The sequence below is a fragment of the Papilio xuthus genome, unplaced genomic scaffold (assembly GCF_000836235.2).
Source record: "Papilio xuthus unplaced genomic scaffold, Pxut_1.1 DF828177.1, whole genome shotgun sequence".
Lineage (NCBI taxonomy): Eukaryota > Metazoa > Arthropoda > Insecta > Lepidoptera > Papilionidae > Papilio > Papilio xuthus.
Window position 1 is genome coordinate 3,645,530 of NW_013530472.1, and position 27,779 is coordinate 3,673,308.

Sequence of the window (27,779 nt, forward strand, 5' to 3'; positions counted from 1 at the left end):
CTATTATGTTTCATGACGTCATGGCACGACTTTCTATGACACAAGATTCCAAGTTTTATTAACTTAGGTGATTAGATGTCATTTAAATTTCTCTCCTAAGTAGGGTTGGCGTCAAGCCGACGGCCGGCTGTAAAAATTAAGCCAAACAAGATTTATAAAACCACGGACGCTGACCCCACGTGAGTGGGATAATGTGATGATAACTTAAGACATTGTAAACTTAAAAATAACTTAATGTTACACCAAGTTAGCAACGAAGGTACTTCGCAAAGTTCGTATTTTCGGGATCTTTTTTGCACTTTAAAATATTTTTACTAACATAAAATTATATTAAAAGTAGTTTACAGCCCTATTAAAATTAAAAATACCTACATTTATGAACTAAAATATTCTTCAAAAAATAAAATATAGCATACCTTATTGTTATGAGAAATATAAACCCAAAAAACAACATCCACGAAATCATCGATGTGAAAACAAATATTTCCGGACAGCATTATCACAGATTATCACAAATTCAAAATTAAAAATAAACAAACACTTTCACCAAAACAAAACAAAATTGTATTGTACAGTCGGACGATATTTCCAAATGACAGTCTATACAGTACTGACCATTGCAAAGAACAGAACGCTAATATAAATAATAATCTGTTGTTCTGACTCAGTTGAAACCGCAAAGCTAGATGTGACGTCAGCAAGTGCGGTTCTTGCACAAACTCCACGGATTGGTGGAATACCGGACTGGTTAGGTGGGCGACGTATTAATTGCAAACGCGTAAAATTAATATCCCTGTAAATTACATAAGTATACAAGTGACAATCTTTTGTTTACGTATTTCCCTGTCTCAATTATATGTAAAATTTCACATGTTCTGTTTTTTTGTTTGTTTATTATTTAAATCATCATCATCATCATCAGCTCACTATACGTCCCCACCGAGGGGCTCGGTGCCTGCCCTAAGCTAAGAATGGCAAGGATTATTTAAATAATTCTTAGGAATTCCGAACACGCAAACCATTTAAATCATAACAATGTTATCTGGAATTGATTTTGTAAAAACTTACCTTTTTAATCTAATATTCAATAGACAGACAGACAGGACTATCAACTTCATTCCGTAGATGTATAACCCAAAAATTCAAAGATAAAATACCTTGCAGTCTGATTATTAAAAACAATTATTGTATATGTTGGAGATACATTATTAAAATTATCTTGACTTATTAAACTGAAATTGGAGTCGTCGATGAAAATATTTGGCGAATAAACTGAGCAAGAAAGAAATGGAATTTTCTTTATTAAAAATGAAACTGCAACTCAGAAGAATAAAGACAATTTCGCACTCGCAACAATTGAGTTGAACAACAAGTTTTTGTTAAAATAAATAGTAATCACTTTTATATGAAAGTTGAATGAAAAAAATCCTTCAAAACAATATAAGATCAGTTGAAATAATAACCAAATGTGTTGTTTATGAAAATTCCCCAAAACTGTATCTGTGACGTGACAAAATAATACGTTAGGATGACGAAACATTTGACGACGATTTAGTTTGAAATAATTAAACGTTTCCGATAACTCCGAATTAGAATGACTCAAAGCTTATAACTTACGGAGAATATTGACGTATTGTTTAAATATTGCCAAGTAATTTACCTTCAATTTATTGTAGTAGTATCTGTATTCTTCTTAACTATGTTCTACATCTACGCCAAGTCTTAGCAAAATCCATGAAGCCGTTCTGGAGAAAACTTCTAACAAACAACCATCCATATATTCAAATATTCACTTTTATAATATTATTAAGAAGTGAGATTCTGTTCTGGTGGAGCTAATATATCAAAGAAACTGCAACATAATCGTAAAGATGAGGAAAGTACGCATCGAAGCTCTATAACAAACAACGTAGCTGACTTATACTCTAACTACATATCCGCCCTTAAAGAGACAAAAGTAACAACGTCGGAAAACATTCTAACAATGTTCTTCACGCGTATCATATAAAGGCTTAAAGTAAGTCCCAGTTTTTACTATCTATCTTCTCCCTGTAGAGGGTCGGCATAATATGCACTACTTTTCCATGTATCAGAATATTCGTGTCTGAATTCACTCCCTTCTTTCGATCGTCCTATACCTTGAAGCTTGCACTTTCAATATTATTGTTTATATGTCCATCATCGCTCCGTATAACACTGCGCTAAGGTTATTCTTCTCAATATCTCTGTCTGGTACAACTTATAAACTTAGTTTAATATCTATAATTGAGCAATGCATGTTCCTCCGTATGCATAACATCAGAGTAAGTATTTTAGATTGAAATCTCGAGCGCTAGTCAATTGGTGGCTCCGTACCACGCCGCAACGCCGTGATCGTACAACCATGTCTTGATCCCACAATTGCCCTCGTTCCTTCTACATTAAATTGATTGCTTCGAATTTGATTTAATAACCACCAAACATTACCTCTCTGCGTGATTTGCTGACTAGTCTACTTGTGGACACTGGATACCGCCTACATGTGACGTCATTAATATGTGACTTCAGTAAGTTTAAAACTAGATTGTTTAGGGAAAGTCCATTTTATGCTTAACATTTAAATATATTATATATAATATTTTCTTTCTGTAAATCCTAAAAAGGATAGGATACACTAATTTTAATTAAGCAACTCATATGCAATTGCATATGTCTATGGGCAAAGGTCACTTTGCTATTTCAGCGATTTCAGGTGGTCGGTCACTCGTTTGCCATCTTATAATATAAAAAAAACATTAGATCTCGAACCAATTTCAACTTGAATAGATGAGATGTTTTGTAAGAAATTGGTTACTTGAGTGTGGAGTCTAAAGGTAGAAGTTCGTTATTTAAGCTACATAAACATGCGCGCTAATAATACAGTGAAAAAAATTAAATAAACCTTTAGACTCGTCTATTATCAAGATGCCAGTCTATTTTTTGTTACTACATAAATTTACATTTCATATTTCACAACAATTTTAACATAAGCGCGTATGTGCTATCCTAAAAAATTCAAGCAATTTCTATCATATACATAATGTCGCTTAAGAATTAAAAAAACAAAAACAAAATAATAATAATCGTCACGACGTGTAAAATAAATAAATTCAATACGTGAGTTTTAAGGTTAGTGACATTTGAATTGTTGTTACCACCATTGAGGTCGGTTTCTATAAAAATAGTGATGTTGTTAACCTCAAAATTTATCTGAATCGGGTCGTCGTGGTGCGCGCTAACGTAAATATGGTATTAAGAAATTATTTGAGAATGAATATGTTACGTACTTTTAATACAAAACTTAAACTAGGTGTAAACGATATTTTTGGTACTTCAAATGTATGCAATTGTTGTTGTTGCAACTACAATGTTATTTCGACACTAAATAATAGTGCATTTTTCTACTCAAATCATAAATTATGTGCCGTTACTGCTATTCTAATTCATAATCCTTATAGCGGTTCGTGCAAGACGCTGAACAGAACATAATTTTAGGTGCTTCTGTGACGTTAACGGATTTGGGGTCAGGGGAATCTGTGTATGCTTTCCCTCATCTGCGCGGCGCGGATAACCACGAGCCGCTATAAAGTTTGAATCTCGTTATACCGATAATTTTACAATAAAAGCGAGTTTGTATAAGAATTTGAGTGCTATGGTGGGGATTATGTCAAGATCGCTTGTGACGCACGTTATGACTTTGGGCGAATCGGCCAAGAGCGCTATAGAGAACCTATTGTTTACGCAACACCTACATATATTTATTTGTATAGCTGTTTAGATATATATAAATATTATTTTTATTGAATTTTTTAAGTAAATTTGTTACGTCAGTTTAATTTCGTAACATAATTTTAAATATTAACATTTAACATACATTTTGTGGGAGCCTTAGCTCCTGAACTAAGTTGCTCTTGATTCAAGAGCTAATTCCCTTCTCCTTTAATATACATTAAATCAGTACATATTACTTTTAGTGCTAAAAAGAAAGAAAATAAGTATTCAAAAACAAATTATACTTTTAAAATAAAATGAGAAAAAAACTGTTTTTGTTTTATTTTTGTGAGTGTTTAGTTAGTGTAAACCCACAGTCATTAAAATGTTACATTTGTAAAGATAACCGAGTAACTAATTTTAAGGGGTGAAAATATACTAAAATGAAATAACATCTATAAAATATAAAAGAAAGTCGTGTTAATTACACTATTTATAACTAAAGAACGGCTTTACAAATATGGCTGACAATTGGTGAGGAGGTAGCTTAGAGCCAGGAGACGGACATAGGATACTTTTTTTTCGAATTTATGCCTTGAAGAGCTGCTTTTTATTTAACTGCTTTTTGTTTAAATTCGCGGGGGACAGCTAGTTTAGTATATTTTTAATTTATTAATATTATAATGACATATTACGAAGTATTTATTACTGTTTTCAAAAAATTAAAAAAAATACAACTAGTATATTTTGATATTAATATTTTGCAACGTCATCGTAAACATCGTGATCTTAATTTACATATTCATATAGTGCTAAATAAAAACTGTCGCAAAAAATTATAAAAATAGTTGAAATTTAAATCTGAATGAGAGTGGCTGTTTAAACAAAAAAATATATATTTGAACATGTTATTGGATAAACAAGGCATATACAATCACTGGAAGAGTACAGATTATGGAAAATTCCGGAACATAATTCCATAATATAACTTAAAATTAAACATTACCCTTAAGTAACTTAAATTTAAGTTAAGGTTTCATTTTAGTTATGCTATTAAAAACTATGAACAGTTATGATCGATGTAATTTATTTTTAGTTCCAAATAAATAGGAAGAAACTGGAGGACTTTGGACACTTATCGATCGCAACTTCGATACCAGATATTTATCTAAATGACGATCATACAAAACTCAGTGTCAGCACAACCGTGAAGTTTTGTATGCGTTTACAATAACATCAATGCCGCAAAATAAATACTTTACTCTGAGCTATAGTCAAACAAGTATATCTGGCCCGTTTGAAAGGCGCTGCTGTCGCGGTTAATTCTGTAATAAATATGTAAAACCTAGCAGAGAAAATTACATAAGAAAAAACTTTCCATGATAGTTACGACAAGGATCTTGTGACACTTGTTTGAAATTAACAGAGAGGCGCTAGTGAGACTTTTAATTCAGTTTGACGTACCGGGTCAGATAACTTCGTCGATCTATGTTTTCTTACATTTTTGACGTCATGGATTAACTCTATATTGAACAATTATATTAAAGAGAAGAAATAAACATCTAAAACAAAGACGTAATAACAATTATACGCTTTATCTTTGTTCAAAGGAATAAGGAATCATCCTTATGAACTATGCAAATGTAAGATCTCCAAAGATTTTTTCGTTACGACTTAAATGCGCCTGTTGATGTTACTGGCAATTAAAAGTAAAATAAATGGCGAAAATCAAATAGGTACAAAATACCGCGGCTTATAACCTGTTTTTTCTTACTATTAGCCGAATCAGTTAACATTATGACCGTATTCATAAAAATATGTCGTGGAAGGTACAAGCTAGTTGCTGTGCTGTGTGCTGCTATTTATATTGACACTAGTAACCGACAAATAATAAAAAACTATAAAATAGAAATAACATCTAATATTATGCAGAACCCTTACACTTTGAAGACTTTGAATGTGGTAAAAAAAAACATGCGATTAACCCTAAAAGTAGTATAGTAAAAAAAAACGAGTTTTGTTGTTCCACATTTGATACTGTTTATCATTTAGTGGGAGCAGATATCAGTGGCCATTCAATGTTATAAAGCGCGGGGTTTCTTGCATAACAAAAGTAAACTTGAAACATTATAGTAGGAAACTATTAACTTGACCGTTATAAAAACCTTATCGGTTACGTCAATTGCAACAAAGAATTTGCATATATAGCAACATATGAATACATAAGCCAATATTTTTTACTCGCACTAATGTCACGCAAAGAAAATTAAGCTACCGGATTCCTTTATCTTTCATGTCTTATTACTTTTCAAACGTGACTTATTTAAATACATACATTGCATTGTGCCTGCACCTAATTCACGTTCTACGAATGAAATTAAAACGTGTAATGTTAGAGAAAAATTTTAAGGTTTATAATAAAATTTCACACCAAGGTTCCGTACATCTTAACAGCTGATACAGCAATCTTACTAGATGCTGCCCGTGACTCCGTCCGTGCGCAATATAAAAAACATAAGCCTGTGTATTCCATCAAGGCTATATTCAACATCTATGCCTTTCAGCGTGATCCATGCAGTCGTTCAGGAGATACTTTCTTACAAACATCCATCCATCCAAACATTCGCATTTATATCATTAAGAAGTAATATAAGATGTAAGATCTGTAAATAAATTTCACACTAATTAAAACTACCATTTAAAGCAACACAAAATGATTTATAAATATTAACGATGTGGTTAAATAAATAATCACGAAGAGACTTTACGTCACATCACTAAGACACAACCTAATTAGGTTTACAAGTTTTTATCTCTATAATTAAAATGTCTATAATTAGTATTTAAGTGCCAATGGTTCATTAGCTAAAAGTTCTACATTTAAAATTTGTTCCTAGACAATTTCCAATATTATATTATTTCTACATTCATACAGACAGACGATTGAACAGCTTTAATTTGAAATAGCTAAAAAAAAAATTCGTAGAATGTCGATAAAATCTGCAATAATTCCCCAAAAATCAAAAATTCCTGGTAAATAAATCGTTGTATTAACGCTTACTCTGTTTTACGTGTGTGTAACTTCTCAAGAAGTATCCACTCAAAGCGTTGATTAGCTGACTCACTCGTTGTTCCAAATATGGCATCTTCTGGAACAGTTTCCACAACGAGAGTTCCGTTGAAATAATAAAGTTTATTGAATGAAATCATCCTCAATAACTCCGACGTCTCCATTACTGATGTACATCCAGATTATACTGCAAGTCTTACTAATAAATCACACCTACGTTGCAATGAAATTTAAAATACACATATCCTTTGACCTTTGATCTTCACGGTAGGACTTTCAATCGGATAACATTTTCAATTTACCGCCTACGGATTTGGAGTCGGAAATTATTCCATGCCGTATATAAAAAGAGATACTATATTAGGAATACTACGTCTGCCAGTAGCCATCTTTCGTCTGTCAAAGATTATGATAAATTATTTATCATATAAGAATAGCCTACTTGAGAAATATTTATCGTGCACTTTATTCGATAGCTGTCGCCCGCGACTCCGTGTGGGTAAAATTAATAAAAACTTAATTAGCACCCTATGTGTTGTTTCAGACTCTGTTTTACATCTATGCAAAATTTCAACCACATCCATCCATTCATCCCTTCAAACATTCGCATTTATAATATTATTATAGTACGATTTCGTTACAGCGCCATCTATTTGTACATAAAAGAAAATAAATTATTTTTCAAAAATCCTGCTCTAGTTCCTAGATTCCTGCAATATTCTTTAAATCTACATTTCTTTCCTGACAGCTATTGGTACCACATACTGCATACTCGGCCTGCATAGAAGCTACTTGTAAATTTGATATGTAACCTTTTCCTTTTTGACTGACACGTTTGTTCCAAAATAGTGTACAATAACTCGTCGACCGTGACAGAGGAATGACTTGGTTGACAAATGACTATCATGAATTAATAATGACGTCCATTGACCTTCGATCATCATAGCACTTTTCCAAATCGTCAGACAATTTTCCTCTACGTTGTCAATTAATTTGATTGCCATCCTTATAGTCTACGACCTTCCATCTTGCTGAAATAGTTCTATGATATGTACAAAAAAATCGTCCAAAACAACGTAAAGTATTAGACATGTAAGTTCAGTTGCATAGGTCCGCTTTAAAATATAAAAAAACTATCTAATTTTAAAACGATAAATTCATATCCGATTACATATGACCTTGATAAAATAAAACCACGCGGTCACACTAAATCCCATAGTTCAAAAAAATTAAGTCTGCAAAAGCCTAATCTTTTACAGAGATTAAGTAATAAATTCGAAGTAAGCATCGGCTTCGAAAATATATCGATATTTTCGAATTCACAAAATAACATCGCATTAAAACGGAGTGCGTGAGATAACTTAGCAATAAATATGGCGTCTTAACTTATCTATATTAATGTTAACGGCAATGCGTGTGAACATATAGTGCCTTGTATGGGCTTTATGTAGGCGCTGATAGAAAGTGGATTTATTTTGAAAAGGTACTAAAAAAAATTAAGAAGTCCAAGTTCTCCAACGAAAATTTCATCTTAATTTTATCTTTTATATAAAATTCTCGTGTCATAATTTTCGTTCCTATACTCCTCCAAAACGGCTTGACCGATTCTCATGAAATTCTGTTAGCATATTCAGTAGGTCTGAGAATCGGCCAACATCTATTTTTAATCCCGCGCGAACGGAGTCGCGGGCGACAGCTAGTAAAATATATAGAGAATGTAAAGACATTCCAAAACTAATCGATAAAATTCCTCCTATGAGACAGAAATATATGAAAATTAACTTATTAAGACAAAACTACGTACTAAATACGAAAGACATTATGAAGTAACATTATACTAAATGTACGTGAGTTGTAACCGTGATTGTTAATTAATTAAATATCAAAATTGGTTTTATTTATCCTTAGAATTTTTTCTCAACTAAGTTTTGTATAACCCATGTTTTATTCACTTTTTACTTGTAGCTAAATTTTACGTTACAAGAAAAATAATAAATTATACAAGTAGAATAAATATTAAATAAGACATCAATCATTCGTAACCATAACTTGATATGACCAAAGACATTGCGGTTTTGGTTTAACATATCAAACCGTGTTCTTTAAATAAATCTGTGGTTTTAATCTATAATATCATTATTAACCACATTTTTTCTTATCTTGATATTTTTAATATATTTCTACATAAATTCATAAGTAGAAAACTGTGTGCTTTTTTTTAGCTGTCACCCACGCCTGCGTTCGCGCGGAATTAAATAAGATAATTAGTAGCATACGTGTTCTTCTAGACTATGTTCTACATCATCATGTTCACTTATTTACCTTATTCTAGGGAAAAAATGGCGTTTTAAAATCAAGTTGTTTCAATGTAGTAGCGAACGCCCGCGATTCCGTCTGCGCGGAATTAAAATAAAAAGTAGCCTATGTGTACTTCCAGACTGTGTTGTATATGTATCCTAAATTTCATAGAGATCCGTTCAGCCGTTCTGGAGATACCTTTAAACAAACATCCATCTAAACATTCGTATTCATAATATTAGTAAGAAGTAAGATTGAATTATGAATGTTTGATTGAAACTATGTAATTTTATAAGTTAAACTCAATTAAAGCAAATCACGTTACAGTCAAAGCAAATTTAACCTACATTTGGATGATCGTAAAGCGGTCCAAGAAAAGACGCTAATTTTGTCTATTAATGGTTAAAATATTCAAATGAGGCGGTTTGCCTAGCGAATGAAATGCAACATTACCATAAATACCGCTTCTGTTTCCAATTGAACAACCTTTAAGGGCTAAGACAACTTGCTACATTAAAATTTGCGAGGACTTGATAGACAGCGCTGTTAAATTGATCGTAATAAACGATAATTTTATTTTGAATACATTGACTTACTTTTTTCTCTAAATGTACAAATATTTATGAAGAAAACTTAACCTAGAATCATCCCAGAGTAGTTTCAAGATATTGAATGCGAAAAAAAAAAACAATACAAGGAAATCAAACAATGTCAACAAGTCTGAAGTTGTAAAACAATCGAAATCAACCACCAAATCTGATTTCAAGCGTGAAGGTTGAAAGAAAATAAAGATTTCTAGATTTTTATCGATTTAACGAATATGAGGAAACAATGACTGCTCAATAAGGGAAAGACCTTTCTAATTTCTTTTTTAAAAACAAATGCAGGAGACAAGATAACAAAAGTCATAACCGGATTAAGCTAAATATAAAAAAAAATCTTACCGAAACATGTCTAATTATAGCTCGTAGCTATCGAATTACCTGCAAAAAGCGAAACAAAACAATTAATTAAATCAAATTCCAAGGAACTGCTATTCAATTACATTTTTATAAATTAACTATGAAACGTTTTCTAAATAGCATGACGTCATTCATGGCCGGAAATTATCAAACAAAAAGTTCATCTGTTGTTACTCACTGGAGTGAATCGGACCGAATCGAGTAACTGCTAGCCAAAAAAAATCTTACCAATGTTATAGTCATAACTGTTTAACATCTACCAAATAAAGCTCTTTGACGTATTTACTTAATATGTGTTTCTAGTTCACATTAAAAAATTCATTGTATGATTCCGTTTTAAAACTTATCTTTTACAATCTCAATGAACTAATTAGCTATCTGACTAATGTTAAGACTATATCTTACTAATATTATAAATGTTTAGATGGTTGGATGGATGTTTATTTGAATTTATATGCAAAAAAGCTGATCGGATCTATAATAGATGAAATTTGGCATACATATAGATAGAACATAGTCTAAAAGAACACCTAAATGTTGTTATATTTTTTTCGTAATTTCCGTGCAGACGGAGTCGCGGGCGACAGCTAGTCATATTCTCAGCCGCATACGTTGTCATGGAGATACATTTAAAGTCCTATTTTGAATTCATGAACATAAAACAGAATAATAGTCTTAGCGCATCCAATCTTTTTAGAAACGGCCTGGTGGTTTCTACACATGTACTATTTAAACTTCGGACAGGCAGAACGAAATGTCTGAATATTTAATAGAACATAGTAATAGAATGAGATTAAGTATTTTATCTGTATAAAAATCTATGGATACTTCTGATCATTTGCATCCATAGATTTAATATAATATGTAATAATTTACCGGTGCCAAAATAGTAGTTTTATCAGTAGAAAAATGTATATAACAAAAATGTCATTACATTTACCTTTCAAATAGATTTCGAGTTATGTATATATAACGAGTTATGTATATATATATATGGATGTATAACCCTATTTATAGCTTTAAGAGTAAACTGATATAAAAACGGCTAAACACTCACGTATATTCGTCCGGCGGCGGCACAGACTGGTTTCGAGCCCATCGGGGGCCCTTCATCAGGACGTGGCCCGTCGCTCACTGAAGCGTCCGCGAAATAATACCAGTAACACTCGTCCTGATGAAGGAAGGTGGGCTCGAAACTAGTCGGTGCCGCCACCGGACGAATATACGTGAGTGTTTAGCCGTTTTTATATCAGTTTAGTATAATGCTTCACGAAAGTTTGAATAATTTAATAGCTTTAGGAGTGTTTCGGCAGTGTAAACTCACAGTTAGCCGATTTCGCACACCACAAAGAACATATATGTATAAGCATATTATAAATCACTTCGTCCGTGTGTAAATTCAATATTGTCCCGAGTACTTCACAATGAGATGGTTCTAAAGTCAGGTAGGAATGTGACAAACATAAAGTGGGTCGACAGTGACGTCAATGTATATAAACGGAGAAGTAAGCACCTCAAACAAGCGAGAGACACGTTTTAGGATTGCGAAGTAGCTATTGCGAAATCAAATAATTTCTAACAATATACATATTACAGGTACATTTGTCGTATTCTTACTTTATTCTTAAAGAATATATACGGTATAAATACGGCTAACCGTGGGTTTCTGAAACCAAAATGACCATTTAAAATGAATTGTTTTCTCTGCATTAATAATGACAGGGATGATGATGTGTTATATACGGAGATTTTGATGTCAGAAACCCACAGTATAACTTCTCGTGAGGACATAAATTTGGAACAGGATACACACAGGAGGATGATAATTTATAAAATTTAAAACTGGACAAATGTATGCCTTTCGATAACTAACATTTTTTTTTCATCGCAATAATCCAATTTTTCAAAGAATTTTATTTCTACACATCTCAACGTTATATATCACTATTATTTTTTTTGCCAAACTCTTTCTATATCTATCTTTTTATATCTTAACTATTATGTCAAATATCAAACAATATCTTTATCATTGCAATTTGTCATAATTTTTACAAAAAGAATTATAATTAATTGCCACAATTATTTTTATCTATCAATTTATAATTACAGTGCAAAGTTACTTTACAAACTAGACCGAAAAGCCAAAGTCTATATTTGGTCCTTAATTGCTAATATTGTATTCTGCGAGTCGTTATTTGGTGCTATACCACGACTATAATGTCTATGTTAGTTAACTTAATCTTTAAGACCAATTTAAGTTATTATTAACTTGATAAGTTGTCAAGTTTCTGTTTGTGGTAGTAGCTAAAGTTATATTGCTGCTTGTTATTTGTTCCGAATCTAATGAGGGACATGAAATTAAGAAAATGTGTTTTACTCTACCAATAATGTAAACAAGACCTTAAAAGACGTAACCTGATGAAACGAAAAAAAACAAATTTCATGCCGATGATAAGGAATCTCATGTTGCTCGCGTCATAGGATATTAGAGCCGGTTGTGTACTATTTCATTTTTTAAAATAATGAAACTCAAATCTAGGGAGCTTGAATAGGATTGCCTGCAGCAAGAAGTATGTCTTAAACACATTTTGCTATATTCATAAACTTTCTCACCGTAGACTTCCATTGCCGAGACACTCATATTTTCTTTCTTTTTACCAAAACGAACTAATCTAAATATATAAAAAAAATCGTGTTAGTTACACTATTTATAACTCAAGAACGGCTTTACCGATATGGCTGAAAATTGGTGAGGAGGTAGCTTAGAGCCAGGAGATTATTTCTTCATTTTTTTTCATACGTATATTTTTTTAAAATTTTAATATAATTTAATTAATAAAAAAAAATTAAAAATACAAGTGTTAGTCGATTTCTACATTTAGTGATCTTCATCAACTTCCTCATAGATAACTAATAAGGTTACAACTTATCACCAAGCCGTGACACTGATCACTGTCATCAGACTAATCTGTTCCTAATTGACTATGTCATTGTCCGCGTCTGCGACATGCGGTAAACAAATTAATGACGTCATTCATGATGTCTCAACTTTATGCGTATTAACTTTAACAAGAAATGTTTGTGTTGATTTACGACGCAATACAACTATTTAAATCGTCGCAATCAAAAATTTGTATCAAAAGACATTAGAGTGCTATTGGAACTTTCTGGAGACAGCGAGAACTACAATTTTAGGCAATAATAGGATGATGATGAGAATATATGTACACAGAGATTTGAAATGGACACATCTTCGCACTTTCATTCGTACCTACCATCCACCTTCGAAGTGACACAGCTAACCACAAACTGCAAAAGGCTAAACCTAAGGAACACTTATACGTTTCGACATGTTTCACGTTCAGATATGTAATTATGACTCAATTGGAACGTAATTGCTTATATTTATTGCAAATATTTCTTGGAATTTAAATCACAGTGTCATTAGGGTTTGTCTAATGTATTTAATAAGTTAAACATACAAACGATATTATGTCTTGTCTAAATCTAAACTCTGCAATGTATTTTTGGAAGAGGCAATATTTGTACTAAATACTTAAGCTCTTTCGTTTAAAACATAGTTAAATGATTTCTCAAAATACACCTCAAGGTTACCGAAAATTAAACGAAATAGAACAAAAGGAAACTCTTTTTAAAAAACATAATTAATTGTTTATGAAAACGTCAATACCATTTGATGGTAATATATCTATATCTATCCAAATGTATGCGTCGCTAATAATAATCACTCCATAGTTTTATACGTATTGTTGTAAAATTTTGTTATGGGCACGTTTAACGTTGCAATTGTCTCAAGACCACCGTAGTCGCCCGACGTGTTGGGCGATCATTAAATCACGTCACGCATTTAGACCTGATGAAGTAACACTACTTCATCAGGTTCAAATAACACTATTTTATATATTAACTGTATAGTAATAACAGTAGTAATAACATAGCTCAAGGCTCGTAAAATATAAGAGAACGTAAACTACAGACTTACATTAAAGTAACAAAACTTTACGACTGACTTCCAGCATTAAAAATACGATGATTCATACGTTTCACACACTAAAGAGTTATTTGAAGAGAAGTAACACGTCAATAAAGGAGACGAATTTATTAGTAATTAAATATTGGTGACCAACAAAGATTCCAGATTTTTAACTGTTTATTTATTTTAAAAGCTGTTATGACTATTCTAGGTGCTACTTTGAAAAGTAAAATCTATGTTCAACTACATGCCAAATTGTAGCGAGATATGTTGGACCATTCTGAAGACGCCTAATAATAACCAACCATCTAAACTTTCGCATTTATAATATTAGTAAGATGTGACGTTAAGAGATTCTAAATGCAGGCTTCGTAAATCACTTGTCTTCTTAAGACCGCTACAGACGTACAGTTTTAAATGCCAGTTTCAACTGAACAGTCTGAAGACTGTGCATGTGTAGGCAAAACTTAAACTGTACAGTTCAACTGCCAGTTGAAATGCCAGTTCAGTTAAAACTGAACGTCTGTAGTAATCTTTATATGTAAATACACATCTGGTTATTTTTTTGTCCGCTGTAAATTATAAATAATTTAAAAAGCGACGAGTTTATCGGCAAGTTTAAAAAAAATATTGTCGTTTTACTTGATATGGATATCCGCGACAACCGTTTACAATTGTTTCCATGTTGACTGTTAACCGAATCCGTTTAATACGGATGCACTTTTTGCATACATGTCGTATGGTAACACAATATTTTTTTTTTAGTTTGCATAATTTAAACATGTATCAGATAAAACAATTGTGTTAAAACACGAAAAGGATTGTTGGCTAACCGTGGATTTATGAGACTAAAATCCCCGTTTAAAACATATTGTTATCTCTTTCCTGTCAACGATAATGACAGGGATGACGATATGTTTTATACAGATATTTTGGTCTAAGAAATCAACGTTTATTCATATTAATATAATAAAAGAAACCACGATTGTCATGTCTTAAACTATTATTTAACAAAAATAAATGACCTTGTAATATTAAATTTCATTCACTTGACAGCCACAAAATTTTGCTAAACGACGCCTTTTTAATAATTTATGTCACACTGAAGCGTGAATCCACTACAATTTATTACCTATGCTAATATTATAAAGAGGAGAGATTTGATTGTGGGTTTGTATTTAAAAGACTCCATAACTAGCGTCGGTGGCTCAGTGGTCAAGCACTTGACTTGCAATCTGCAGGTCCTGGGTTCGAATCCCGCCATGTACCATTGTGTTTTTCAATTTCCGATTTACATATATACATTTATCCGACGTTCTTACGTTGAAGGAAAACATCGTGATGCAACCTGCACGTATCTGAGAAGAAATTCAAAAATATGTGTGAAGTCAACCAACCCGCACTTGGCCAGCGTGATGGACTATGGCCTAATCACCCCGAACTTAGGGCAGGCTCCGAGCCCCTCGGTGGGGACGTATTTGAAAAATTCTTGACAATTCATACTATCTGCGGGTTACTCCTGTTAATACAGTCCAAAATACATTTTCTATAATATAACTTTAGAATAGTTATTAACGTTATATAAGTTTAATCAGCCATTACGTGAACAAATGATTCATCCAGGAAATGTGTTGTTACTTTATATGGCAAAATAATTTATAATGAATATTTAACTATTCTATAGGAATATGTTACTCATAACTACAAGTTCAATTAGATTATTTATTACACAGTATTAATGTATTACATATCTTTAATTTGATTTCTTATTAACATTTAACGCGTCTGCAAATGCCATCCGCATTCATGGGCACTCGTACTTCCCTATGTTGGCTAATTTAGGTGGCCGCTTGCTTGTTTGTCTCCGTAGACTATAACGAATGCTCAATTGACTGATGGACTATTTTACCTTACAACAAATTCCTCAAAACTAGTAAATAAGTTATTATATTTGGCTTTATATACTTATACGAGGTAAATCTATATATATAAAAGAAAGTCGTGTTAGTTACACTATTTAAAACTCAAGAACGGCTTTACCAATATGGCTGAAAATTGGTAAGGAGGTAGCTTAGAGCCAGGAGACGGACATAGGATAATATTTATTCATTTTTTTTTTCGAATTTATGCCTTGAAGAGTTGCTTTCTATTTAACTTACTAATATTATATTATAATGGATGGATGGACTAAATAGGTTTTTTTATATATCCACGCGGACGGAGTCGCAGGCGACAGCTAGTTTAACATAGACCAAACAAGTACACAAATGCAATAGTACAAATTAAATTAACACAATGGGAGGACATGGCCAGTTTCAAATATGCACAGCATTCATAATACAAACACTAAACAAACATTTTAAAAACAATTATCATCATTGCAAAACAATAAAAGAGGAATGCTTCAAATATAATTAGAAAATCAAAAGAGAATATCTAATCATTCCAATTTTGCACAAATATCCAATTTAGCCAATTTTTTGTCAAAATTTAGCCAAAATTTAGCCAACATTTAGCCAAACATTTCACCAAACAAAAATTGCCAGATACATCAAGCCCTTGTTTAGGATAGATGCAAACCTTTCAAAAAATGTTGACCAAGTAATAAGATTTTGATGATTGATTCTATAAGAACAACGCTAACCCTGGGTTTCTGAGACCAAACTTTTAAAATATTGTTACTTCTGGGAGGCTAGATAAAGTGCCTTGGCTAAGGAGCGATTCCGTAACTAACTTCAAAATCTATAGAACTGACACACGTCACATGATTGTCGCGCGTCAGTTCAATGGAATTTTGAAGTTCGCTATGGAATCGATTCGAAGCGAATACACTTTGTCTAACACCGTTTTTTTTTGTTAAAGATAATGACAGGGATGATAATATATTTATACAGAGATTGAGGTTTCAGAAACCAACTGTAAATGATAAATTAATTTGAAAACTTGTATTAACAAGTGCTAAAAGCGAACGCCGAATGTTTTGTGAATGTGTCTAAACAGCGTGAAATTCAGCCGATGTATTGTTTCAACATTTGCGTTGTTATGATTCATATGTTTTCGTGCGCTATTCGACAATTAACGGAATGCTCGGTTTTGACGTAATTATAGTTGCTCGAATTCGTTAGTGGTAATTCTTCGAATTGGAAACTTTTCAGCATCTCCATATTAAGATCTGTATTTCTAGTTAGCTTACAACCGAACCCAAAGATCCGAACATAGATCCAATTGTTTTTTAAATTTGGAAGCACTGAAATCACAGTTTATATTTAAACCAAGTTTTATGCGTAAGCTACTAAAGATACGAAACTGGTAAATCAAATATATAGAACTGACTAGTTAACAATTGTGTGAATTTTATTTTAAAACTAGTCTACTAATTATATTTTTTATACTGTCCGCGCAGAATAAAAAAATAATTAGTAGACTATGTGTTCTTCCATACTATGTTCTACATCCATACCAAATTTCAGCAAGATCCATGCAGCCGATCTGCAAATACCATCTAAAAACATCCATCCATTCATCCATCTAAACATTCGCATTTATAATATTATTTAATAAGATTGCATTAATAATAGTAAAAATTTACAGCATTCGATAAATAAATTAAAATAAATGTTTTTTTAGTGGATTTTTACGTATTTATAATACGCCGTAGTAAATCCGGATGCAATTCATCTCTTTGTAGACGACGTCATTACTCCTGCCTTATTTTATTGAAACATTTATAAAGAAAAGGTAAATGGGACCGCATTCTTCAGAAACAAGAAATTGTAAAATGCACATAAATCACCATACTAGTAAGTTACATGAAGTTTCTTATTGACTCATACATTCCGTTAACTTTAATGAAGAATCAATATTTTAGTCAAAATGAAATAACAATAGAATTGCGAATGTTTGGATGTATGGATGGATGGATGTTTATGTAGGAGGAATCTCCAAAACAGCTTCACAGGTCTTGCTAACATGTTGCATAGATGTAGTTTGGAAGAACACATAAGCTACCAATTTTTCTAATTCCGCGCAGTCAAAGTCACGGGCGACAGCTAGTGTGGTCTGAAGCAATAGATAGATCGAATTGATAGTTGTCTTAATATGTTGTAAGGAATAATAATAGAAATTAAAACATAAAATATCATCTGTTTGACAACGATATTACGCTTGTAGCACACAGCCGCGAAAGCGATCCGAAACAGAACAGTCAGAGTTTCTGTATAAAATGCAGTTTTGAATAAAGATATTGTCTATTAACACATAATAGAAGGAAAACAAATGCCTGCTGTTTGTATATAAAACAAGCTGACGCCCGTGACTCCGTTGGCGCTGAATTTAAAAAAAAAACTATTTAGTAGCCTATGTCTTCTTCTAGAAGTTCTATGTCTATGCCAAATTACAGCGAGATCCATACAGCCGTTCTGGAGATTTTCAGACCTTCTAACATGCATCCATCCATCTAAACATTCGCATTTATGATATTAATAAGATTATCGCTTCGCTTTGCTTCTTGTTCGCTTTCGCTGCGCCACAGACGCTAGAGATGGTTAGCGGAGGTTATCGCAAGTTGAGATATCGCCTACGTCATTGCATAATTAGCTCTCAAGGCGTACTATTGACACGTTTTACTCAATTAATTAGCTAAAAAGCAAATATTAATTTATCTGCACTTTACTATCCTTCACAATATAAATAACTAGGAAAATTATTTATACACGTCGCAGAACAAGGAAGGGGTTATTAAGAATGACTATAAATATGACTAACAATACGGTTGCGTTATCTGGTAGATAATGTAATAGGTAACTCTAGTTGCGAGACAAATTATTGTAGAATTTTTGATATGAAATTAAAATTATCCTGCTTAAAAGTCAAAAGGTGCATTTTTTAAAATAAGTCATATGACTTAAAAATGTGTAGATTGTCGGTTGCTCAGGGGTTGAGCGCTTGACTTGCAATCTGCAGGTACTGGGTTCAAATCCTGCCACGTACCAATGTCTTTTTCGATTTACATATTATCATGTATACATTTATCCGACGTTCTTACGATGAAGGAAAACATCGTGATGCAACCTGTTCATATCTACGAAGAAATCAAAGATATGTGTAAAGTAAAGCATAGTCACCCCTAACTTAGGGTAGGCTCCGAGCCCCTCATTGGAGACATATAGTGAGCTGATTACAACGACTTAGAAAATCGTCTAAGGAAAACAACGTCTTTTTCCTGATACTAACTACTACGTCAGTAGTAATTCAAGAGAAGTCACATTTATTAAGCAGTCAACGAATACTCTATGAAACTATAAATAAAAACTCAACAATATTCCCAAACTACACAATAGTGTTGAAACATGAGACGTTGTCGGATGCGATGCACAATGAACCGATAAATCTTTTACGCGACCGTTGTCGTATTGGATTACAAAGTGAAAGCCGTAAACAGGTAGCTCATTTTTTTTATAATTTATTACTGAATAACCAAATTATACGATCAAGTATTTATAATATTAGTACATATTTTTGTAGTATTTTGTCCCTTTAAAAATCATAAAGAATAAAAGTATGGAGTAGAGTCAAGAGTAAATGTGAGGTTTACAGATTTGGAGTTGCCATTACTATTTGGAAGGGATAGACAGTCTTTACATTTTATCACTTTCTTTACGAAATATCCAAGTAAATAGCCACTTAAATTCTATACCAGAACTACCTAAGTTAAATTTTTATTTACTAAATTTTATTATCCTGTCTGAATTACTTATTCAAAATGTAACCCGTTAATTTATTGCTGTATTTTCCCTATCATTGTAACCAGTAAAGTTGAACCTGAAGCGAGAAACTTTTATAGGGGGAAAATCGTCGCAGTCTCTTTGACTCCTTATTCAGGTTCGAATGCAAAGGGTTTATTTCGTTCAGTGTTACAATTAAGAAATAAAGCAATACTTGAAAGTAATTGTGAATTGTTTACGTAATAACAAATGTTCACATAATTAACTTCACATGAGTAAACTCATCAAATTACATGACTCGCAGTAATAAGTATGTTAATTTTGGAAACCATCGCTTTTTGCCAAAGCCGCATTCTTTTAGTTCTTTAATTGTAAAATTGAAACGTACATCGTTTTTTATCGCCGTTAACATCAAATTGAGATACATGGAATCTTTCTTAAAAGCTTGAAATTTTTTATCCAAATTCGTGGAATAAGAATCTGGTATGTTATACATTTTTATTGCTTTTGAATTTTCTTTAACTGATCGCGAAATACAGTAAAATTTCAATGAAATAAAAAAAAATATTCTAATTTTTTGTGCATAAAATGGATTTTTTACGATAGATGACATACGAGTATCTTTGAAATTAATTAAAATCACTGTAAAATAAAGTAAAGATTTGAAAAAGTAATAGTTTCTTAGTAAAGTGGAGCTCAAAATAGTAAACATAGTCGGATAGTATGAGGTTTTTTCCGCCCTGATTAAAACCAAATGTCCTTGAAGTAATTTAAATTGAATATATAAGGACAGAACAGAATAATTTGGTTTATTATTTAATATTAGACACATGCTGTAACAGGAGGATTATCTTAATTAAGTAATTACACAGTAAATGTCCGTGGGAATTAACTACAGCGCAACAATAGACATGACGGAAATTAATAATGAAGGTATAAAAACAGAATACATCTAAATACCATCAACATTTAATTACATATTACGTATAAACAGATTAACGTAATTTGACGTGGCATTAGTTGTGTCAGGTCAAATTCCAAATATTTGTTTTACAAATTTATTTGCTCATAAAAAACAAATAAGCAATCAATCTCTACTTAAACATCTAACAGTTTTAACGTTGAAATGGTTTCAATATCGAATTTTATAATTTAACAACAATGCATAACTAATCCCCTAACAATGTGTTTCCATTCTACTTAAAGTGTAACGGTTGATTGAAGTCTTATTGCATACCAACGACCCAACACTTGGAATATCTAAGATCTGTCAATGGAATCAGCTCATTGACAACAAACTGATAGAGATAAAGTGACAATATGCAGCACGCGTGAAAGGAAAGTCGCAATTGGTACAGCAAATGTATTATAGTAACTAGAGATACCATTTAATTCGCTTTTATAGGAACCAGAATAATAATTCAAACATCTAACTGCCGTATTAATTGCATGAAAACAATTGCTGGCTCTATTTTTTTGAAAGAATGTGAAAGGGACGACGACTATTATATACAAATAATTCGGAACTTATTAACACGCCAATATTATAATCATTAGCCGCTTATTGCATACATGCTTCTCGACTTTAGACCTAAAGTCCGCACGGTATTACAAAAAAAAATAGTAGCCTATGTGATCTTCCAGACTACGTTCTATATGTACGCCAAATTTCATCGAGATCCGTATAACCGTTTTGGAAATACCTTCAAACATCCATCCATCCATCTATCGACCTAAACATTCGCATTTATAATAAGAAGTAAGAAGTAAGATACATTTTTATTAATAGGTTGTAGTATTTTAATTGTTATAATTAATAAAACCCTAATATGTTTCGCAGGTAACAAGCCCGCAAAATAAATTTATTTTCGTTCGTTCGTTTCGATCACGGCATGGATAAATCTTTTACTGTCGCCTATTATCATAGTCAGTAATTTTATCCTCTTCGCGGATATCAAACTATGGACATAGTATAGTCAACTAACGGTAAATTGAAGTGTACTACACTGACACCCATTCGTAGAGAAAGTATCTGTGTTACCTATAATACGCACCGAAATTTCGGTACACGACAATATCACGAGTGTCTAGACTAAATTAGAAATGATAATAGTATGATTTGTCAAGATTTAGGCAAGAACAAAAAGAGAGAAACTAAGAACACAAACTCAAAATATAATGCAGATGACTATCATTGCGTTGGAAATGATAAAAGTCAGATAATCAACTCACAAAATATATGAACAGAAATGCAAGATATACTCATGACCTTCAAGCAAAATGATGAAATAATTCAATCCATAGTATAAAGACACAATCGAAGATAGACGGATGTTTGGAATTACAATATTGCACGGAATACGAATCTGCAATCATCATAATCAATAGACGTTGAGTTAAGAGATTCTGAATATAGCAAACTACAAGTAAATGTAGATAATTAAATGATTCCCAGACTTTCTAAAAAATAAAAAATAATAAGCCTAGCAACTCATACACCTACAAATTGATTATTCCAATTTAAAAATAAACATTTGTCCTGTTGTAAATTTCCAATTGTAGGATTTAAACGTTAAAAACCACATGACCTATAAAATACTTAAGCAAGCTGTTCCATTTTTAAACTGTTTTATTTTTTATATTATTCAGTTTGTTCGTCGCCAAGGTTAAAACACGTAAACCGGTTTTTTTTAATTAACATTTGGACTATCTGTAAAGACCTGACTTTTGATAATTATAACTTGTGTACAATTTACCATTAACATTTGTAAATCAGCCACTCTTATAAAACCAAGAAATGTCTTTGGTACATATTGTTATAACTCTGGCGGAAAATAACCTTCACCTTATTATTAAAAAGTTGAAAACCGATTGCAAAAGAGTAATAATTAAAGTGAATTATTATTTTATGTTAATAAGACTCAGAAAAGGATAGAAAGATATAGTGTTCATAGATGGAATCACCAAGACCAAGGCTCAGACGAAGATGAAGAGGATAGAGCAAAGTGGAAAAGGGGACTATCAGAATGTCTCAACATGCATTGCCAACGTTCTCAGATATAAGAAGCCGCAGAACTTTGGTTACATTTCGGGTACACAGTTGAAATAGAATCTTTCTGCATGGCTATAGTGTGTTTATAAATAATTTTAATGTCATATTTGTAGTTAAAGAAAACTGAAAAACACTTTCAATTCTTATCGTCTCATGTAACATAGTAGCTTATTTCTTTACACAAGTTTGACCAAATCAATATTTAATTTATGGCCTCTTAATCCATAACTATTATAAAACTGAGTCATGTTTGTGCATTGACGTACAAAAATCACGTACGATTTACTTGATTTAAAGTAAATTACTATTTTAGGTCGTATTTTTATACGTTTCGTAGTTTTTAACAAGTTCGAGCTGTCAGTTTGGTTGACATCGGTAGCAATGGACATGTTAAGAGACGTTTTAGATTTATTGCCTACTTGGTATTAGTTGCCAGTTAGTTTTTCCATCCAATTATGATATGGCCTTTAAGAGATGAGTAAACAGACTATTGGGGAACTATCGCTTACTACTATACTATACAAATACTGTCTTGACCAAACTGCTACTTAAAATAGTATTGTAGATGTTTATCTTTAGTCTTATATTACATCTTAGTCAATTTACATTGCGAGATAACATTGTTATCTAGATAGCCTAGTAAATTTAGTAGCTACATGTATTTGAAACCCCAAAGATGTTGCCTTAAAGGTTTGCTAAGCAATAGTTAGTCTTTGAATTGAAGGCATGGTGAGACTTGTCATTATATCGACATTATATTAATGATTAATTTGTACTATAAACCAATTATAACATCTAAAACTCATGATTTAAGGAAGATGGAGTGAGAGGTCTGATAAAATGATAGGATCATACCATAAGGTTCTTGACTTTGATCGCTAATTATTGCCTCTATCTTATGAGAGGTCGTTGCTATTTAGTTTTTGTTTTAATTTTTTTTCTTGAGGTGGAACTTAGGAACTTAGGTGAGTTACAACATACGTAATATGAATAATTTAACATAATAAATAAATCAATAGAGTAGATAAACTAGATATATGAATATAAATTCAATTATAAATTTATAATAGTATTATTTATTCACTAATAATTCCGTTTTATTTGTTGTTGAATAATTTAAACTACAATGAATTTAATTATTGATATAAAATTTCGAAACATGTTTTAAAAAAGTTGTATTGAAATAAATAAAAAAAAACTGTTACATTTTCTTTTCAGTACAATAATAGGGTCAGAATATATGTTTTCGAAAAACTTCATACCAATTTGCAATTCAATTGAGTAAGTTAATTACAAATTCTGTTGTGTCGTACCACTCTATAGATATCCAGTTTTTTACTCGTTTTTACGCTTTCAGGTTTCCAATGCGCACATACCGGCGCGGACATAAAAATATTTTTGTAATACAATATTTGTATCGAGACAGGTATTGTTACTATCATAATATCAACAAAGAGAATGTCCAAATGATCAGCTGCGTATATTGTTTACATTTTAATTTTAATCAACCGATTGTAATATTAATGTAATATTTTTACCTTAGGTGGCGGAGATACCGGCTCCGGTACATCAGAATCCCACTCAGAACTAAGGTCATCACTGGACGCTTCAGTAAAATCCTCATTCCACGGCACTTCCGATAAGGAATTCTTCATCTGATCGTAACCTGGAGACATGGTTGGCGGTCCATACCCTGGAGGCAGAGGACTGGACGATCTACAGTCTTCACAATTACATGGTTTAGGTCCGAACGTCTCTTTATAATGTAAATCCGCTGTCAGATCAGATTTGGAGTTTCTCTTCGAGTCTCTTTTTCTAGCACTTCTTGGAGATAGTTTATTATTACACTGTGGTGGTATGTAGTACCTAGTAGGTTCGGATAGCCGTCTGCCGCTGTCGGGCGTTTCAATCTTCACCGGTGTAAGAAGAGACATCTTTTTCGTCAAAGGCTGCTGCCTTTCGCCACTCGGAGATCTGTCCTCGGGCTCCATCGTATACCTTATAATGGGTATAGAGAAGGGAAATGTTTCAGGGCACTCTGGCATTTTGTTTAATCACAGAACACAAAATAGTCTTCCGCCGGTCTTCGGTAGAAGAGTTAACGACATTTTAGAACAATTCACCGTTTTGTCCAGATTCGCTCCGCGTCCGATCGGTTGGGCGATGCGACGCGCGCGCAATGCTCGCGCGTTACTCCAACACTGGCAGCTGGCAGTGGTCGCGTGTTGCTTATTCTTTTCACAGGTTGTATGCGCACTAAAATAACTCAAGCAGCGAATGGATGAGTTGATAGCGCGCGTTTGCTTTGAAACTGCCAATTTTTCTATTTTACTCGGTGAACGAGGTTTCATCGTTCAAGTACGAAACTAATTGGTTACGTTTTATTACTGTGTATGTCTGACGACGTCGCGCGCGATAAGGGTCTCCCTGTTATCTTCGTTATGTTGGATCGTGCTTACCGAGCGGTACATGTTATATTGTTTTTGATTAGTTTACAATAATTTTCTAAATTTAAATATTCTTTGCCTTTCCAGTTTCAAGGAATTAGCTCACACATTTATTTTAGTTGGTATAATTACTTAATATTATTTTATGAATAATAAGGACGTGCATATTATAACTTCGTTGCTTACAACTAAGCTACTTTTTAGTCCTAATCGTAATACACGATGTCCGGTTATCTTGGTTCATAAAGGTCCATCTAAATATAGTAGCGAGTATTTGACGCAAATGCCGCGTTTCTTATTGTAATAATTTGTTGATTAAATTCACGGCGATGCATTTAGCTCTAGAATTGCGATAATTCCTCTGTAAATATTGTCCGAAACCGTTAAAATAGAAAAGTTATAATTCCTTATTTTTAGAAACGCTTAAGTAATTTTTAACGCTTTATAACATACGATTAAAATCATAATAATTTGTCCAAATAATTGTATTCCAACAGTCTTATTTTAACACTAAACAATATCTCTATGGTAGAGATTTATTTGTAAGACAATCTAAGAAGCTTTATAACATAGAGTCAAATTAGTTACACAGTTACATTGCAGCTACTTTTTAAATCTTACTAATAATATAATAAATGCGAATGTCTAGATGGATGTTTGTTTGAAAGTATCTCCGGAACGGTTGCATGGATGTTACTAATGTTTGGAATAGATGTAGAACGTAGTTTAGAGGAACACATAGACTACTTATTAAGTTTGTTTTTAATCGCGTGCGGACGGAGTCGCGGACGACAGCTAGTTCAATTATATTTACTAAACAGTAAGTATAAATTATGTAACATATTAAACGTAAGAGGTGTTAAACAATATTTGTAATATCCACATAATAAAAATGTTAAACAGATTATTATGGGCAACGATATAGAATCAAGTTGCAATATATAGGCAGAGATTAATCGATTATATACTAAAATAGGAAAGTAATACAAACTATGTAATTTTCTGAGTGTCATACATATACGTGGATAGTTGACACATATGTACTCTAGAAGGTACTTGGATTTTGGTTCTTGGGTTCCAGGATTAGAAGTTCGATAATAACGTAAAGAGCTCAAAATAATAATTAAAATTAATCTTATTAGTTAGTTCGGAGTCGCGGGCGACAGCTAGTATGATTTATATCATGGTTTATAGCTACATACAATAAGTAGATACGGGTTGCCACTGAGATTTTACAATATCGTCATCACAGCTAGTTGATCGCAACTGGTAGCGAACGATTGTCTTTTAAAAGAACACTAGACGACCCATACTTTGAAGACATTTTATTGCGTAAGGCGCTTAGCGAATATATCGCTGGGTTTCGAAGATTTACACGATTTATACGATTGTGTACAAAGGGCCTAATAAGCGTTGATACACCTGCTGGGTACAAATGGTGTTCATTTAAACTTTTCCACGTATAAAAAAATGTAGAATAACTTTTTATAACTTATACAAGATCGGCGTACGAATAAGACTAGATATTTTTTTGTCATCGGTTAACATTTTTTAGCGATTGTATACTAATTGTACTCCGATTGACGCACAAACTCGATTGTACCACAAGTATTGTATTCAACCTTGGGTTAAGAATGTATAGTGCTGTATTTTTTGTATTCGCCTACTACACATTTTTTATCCACAAAATATGATATGCAAATTTGGTATTTAATTACAATTTACATAAGATCGATAATGTTATATCAGTTAAGAATATTTACAATTTGTTCATATTCATTTCGATAATCAAGAGTATACCACAACAATTTCTGACATCTTCAAGATTTTTTATTATTTAAAGATGATTATTCTAGGAATCCCTCAAAGCCGAACAGTGTGAGAAGATGAAAGGCTTCTGTTATCATTTAGTTAGGTTAGAATTTCAGTAGTGTATAATTTATGATCTTTAATTTCTAGAAAATATCAGAGAAAACTGCAAATACATAATACAACTAAGAGAGAGCGTCGGTGGCTCAGGGGTCAAGCCTTTGACTTGCAAACTGCAGGTCCTGGGATCGAATCCCGCCATGTACCAATGTGTTTTTCGATTTCCGATTTACATATGTAGGTACATTGATCCGACGTTTTACGGTGAAGGAAAACATCGTGATGCAATCTGCTCATATCTGAGAAGAAATTCAAAGATATGTGTGAAGTCAACCAACCCGCACTTGGTCAGCGTGGTTGACTATGGCCTAATCACCCTTAACTTAGTGTAGGCTCCGAGCCCCTCGGTGGGGACTTATAGTGATTATGATGAATACAACTAAATATTAGATTTTACATTTTAAAGTGGTATACTTCTATTAGTGAAAATGAGTTCAATGCTAAATATATAATGTTATTATTAAATGTCATGTAAACAACAATTGATATTTTATATATGTTTTAAGATATTTAATCATAATTATTATTTATACGTCATAATAATTCAGATTATTATATAATAACACCAAAATGGA

The 27,779-nt window shown here is 32.4% G+C and overlaps 1 protein-coding gene across 5 annotated transcripts in view; it reads right to left on the minus strand.

The window, feature by feature from the left end:
• Positions 1-27,779, minus strand: part of IP3K2 (Inositol 1,4,5-triphosphate kinase 2) — a 91,509-nt gene that overhangs the window by 7,070 nt on the left and 56,660 nt on the right. For 2 of the 5 annotated variants that reach the window (XM_013306671.1, XM_013306670.1), the window contains exon 1: positions 24,367-25,187. The exons of the other annotated variants lie outside the window; for them this stretch is intronic. In XM_013306671.1, coding sequence (XP_013162125.1) covers positions 24,367-24,873 — 507 coding nt within the window. In that variant the 5' untranslated portion in view covers positions 24,874-25,187. Of the gene's footprint in view, positions 1-24,366; positions 25,188-27,779 lie in introns of those variants that run through there. 5 annotated transcript variants of the gene reach the window in all.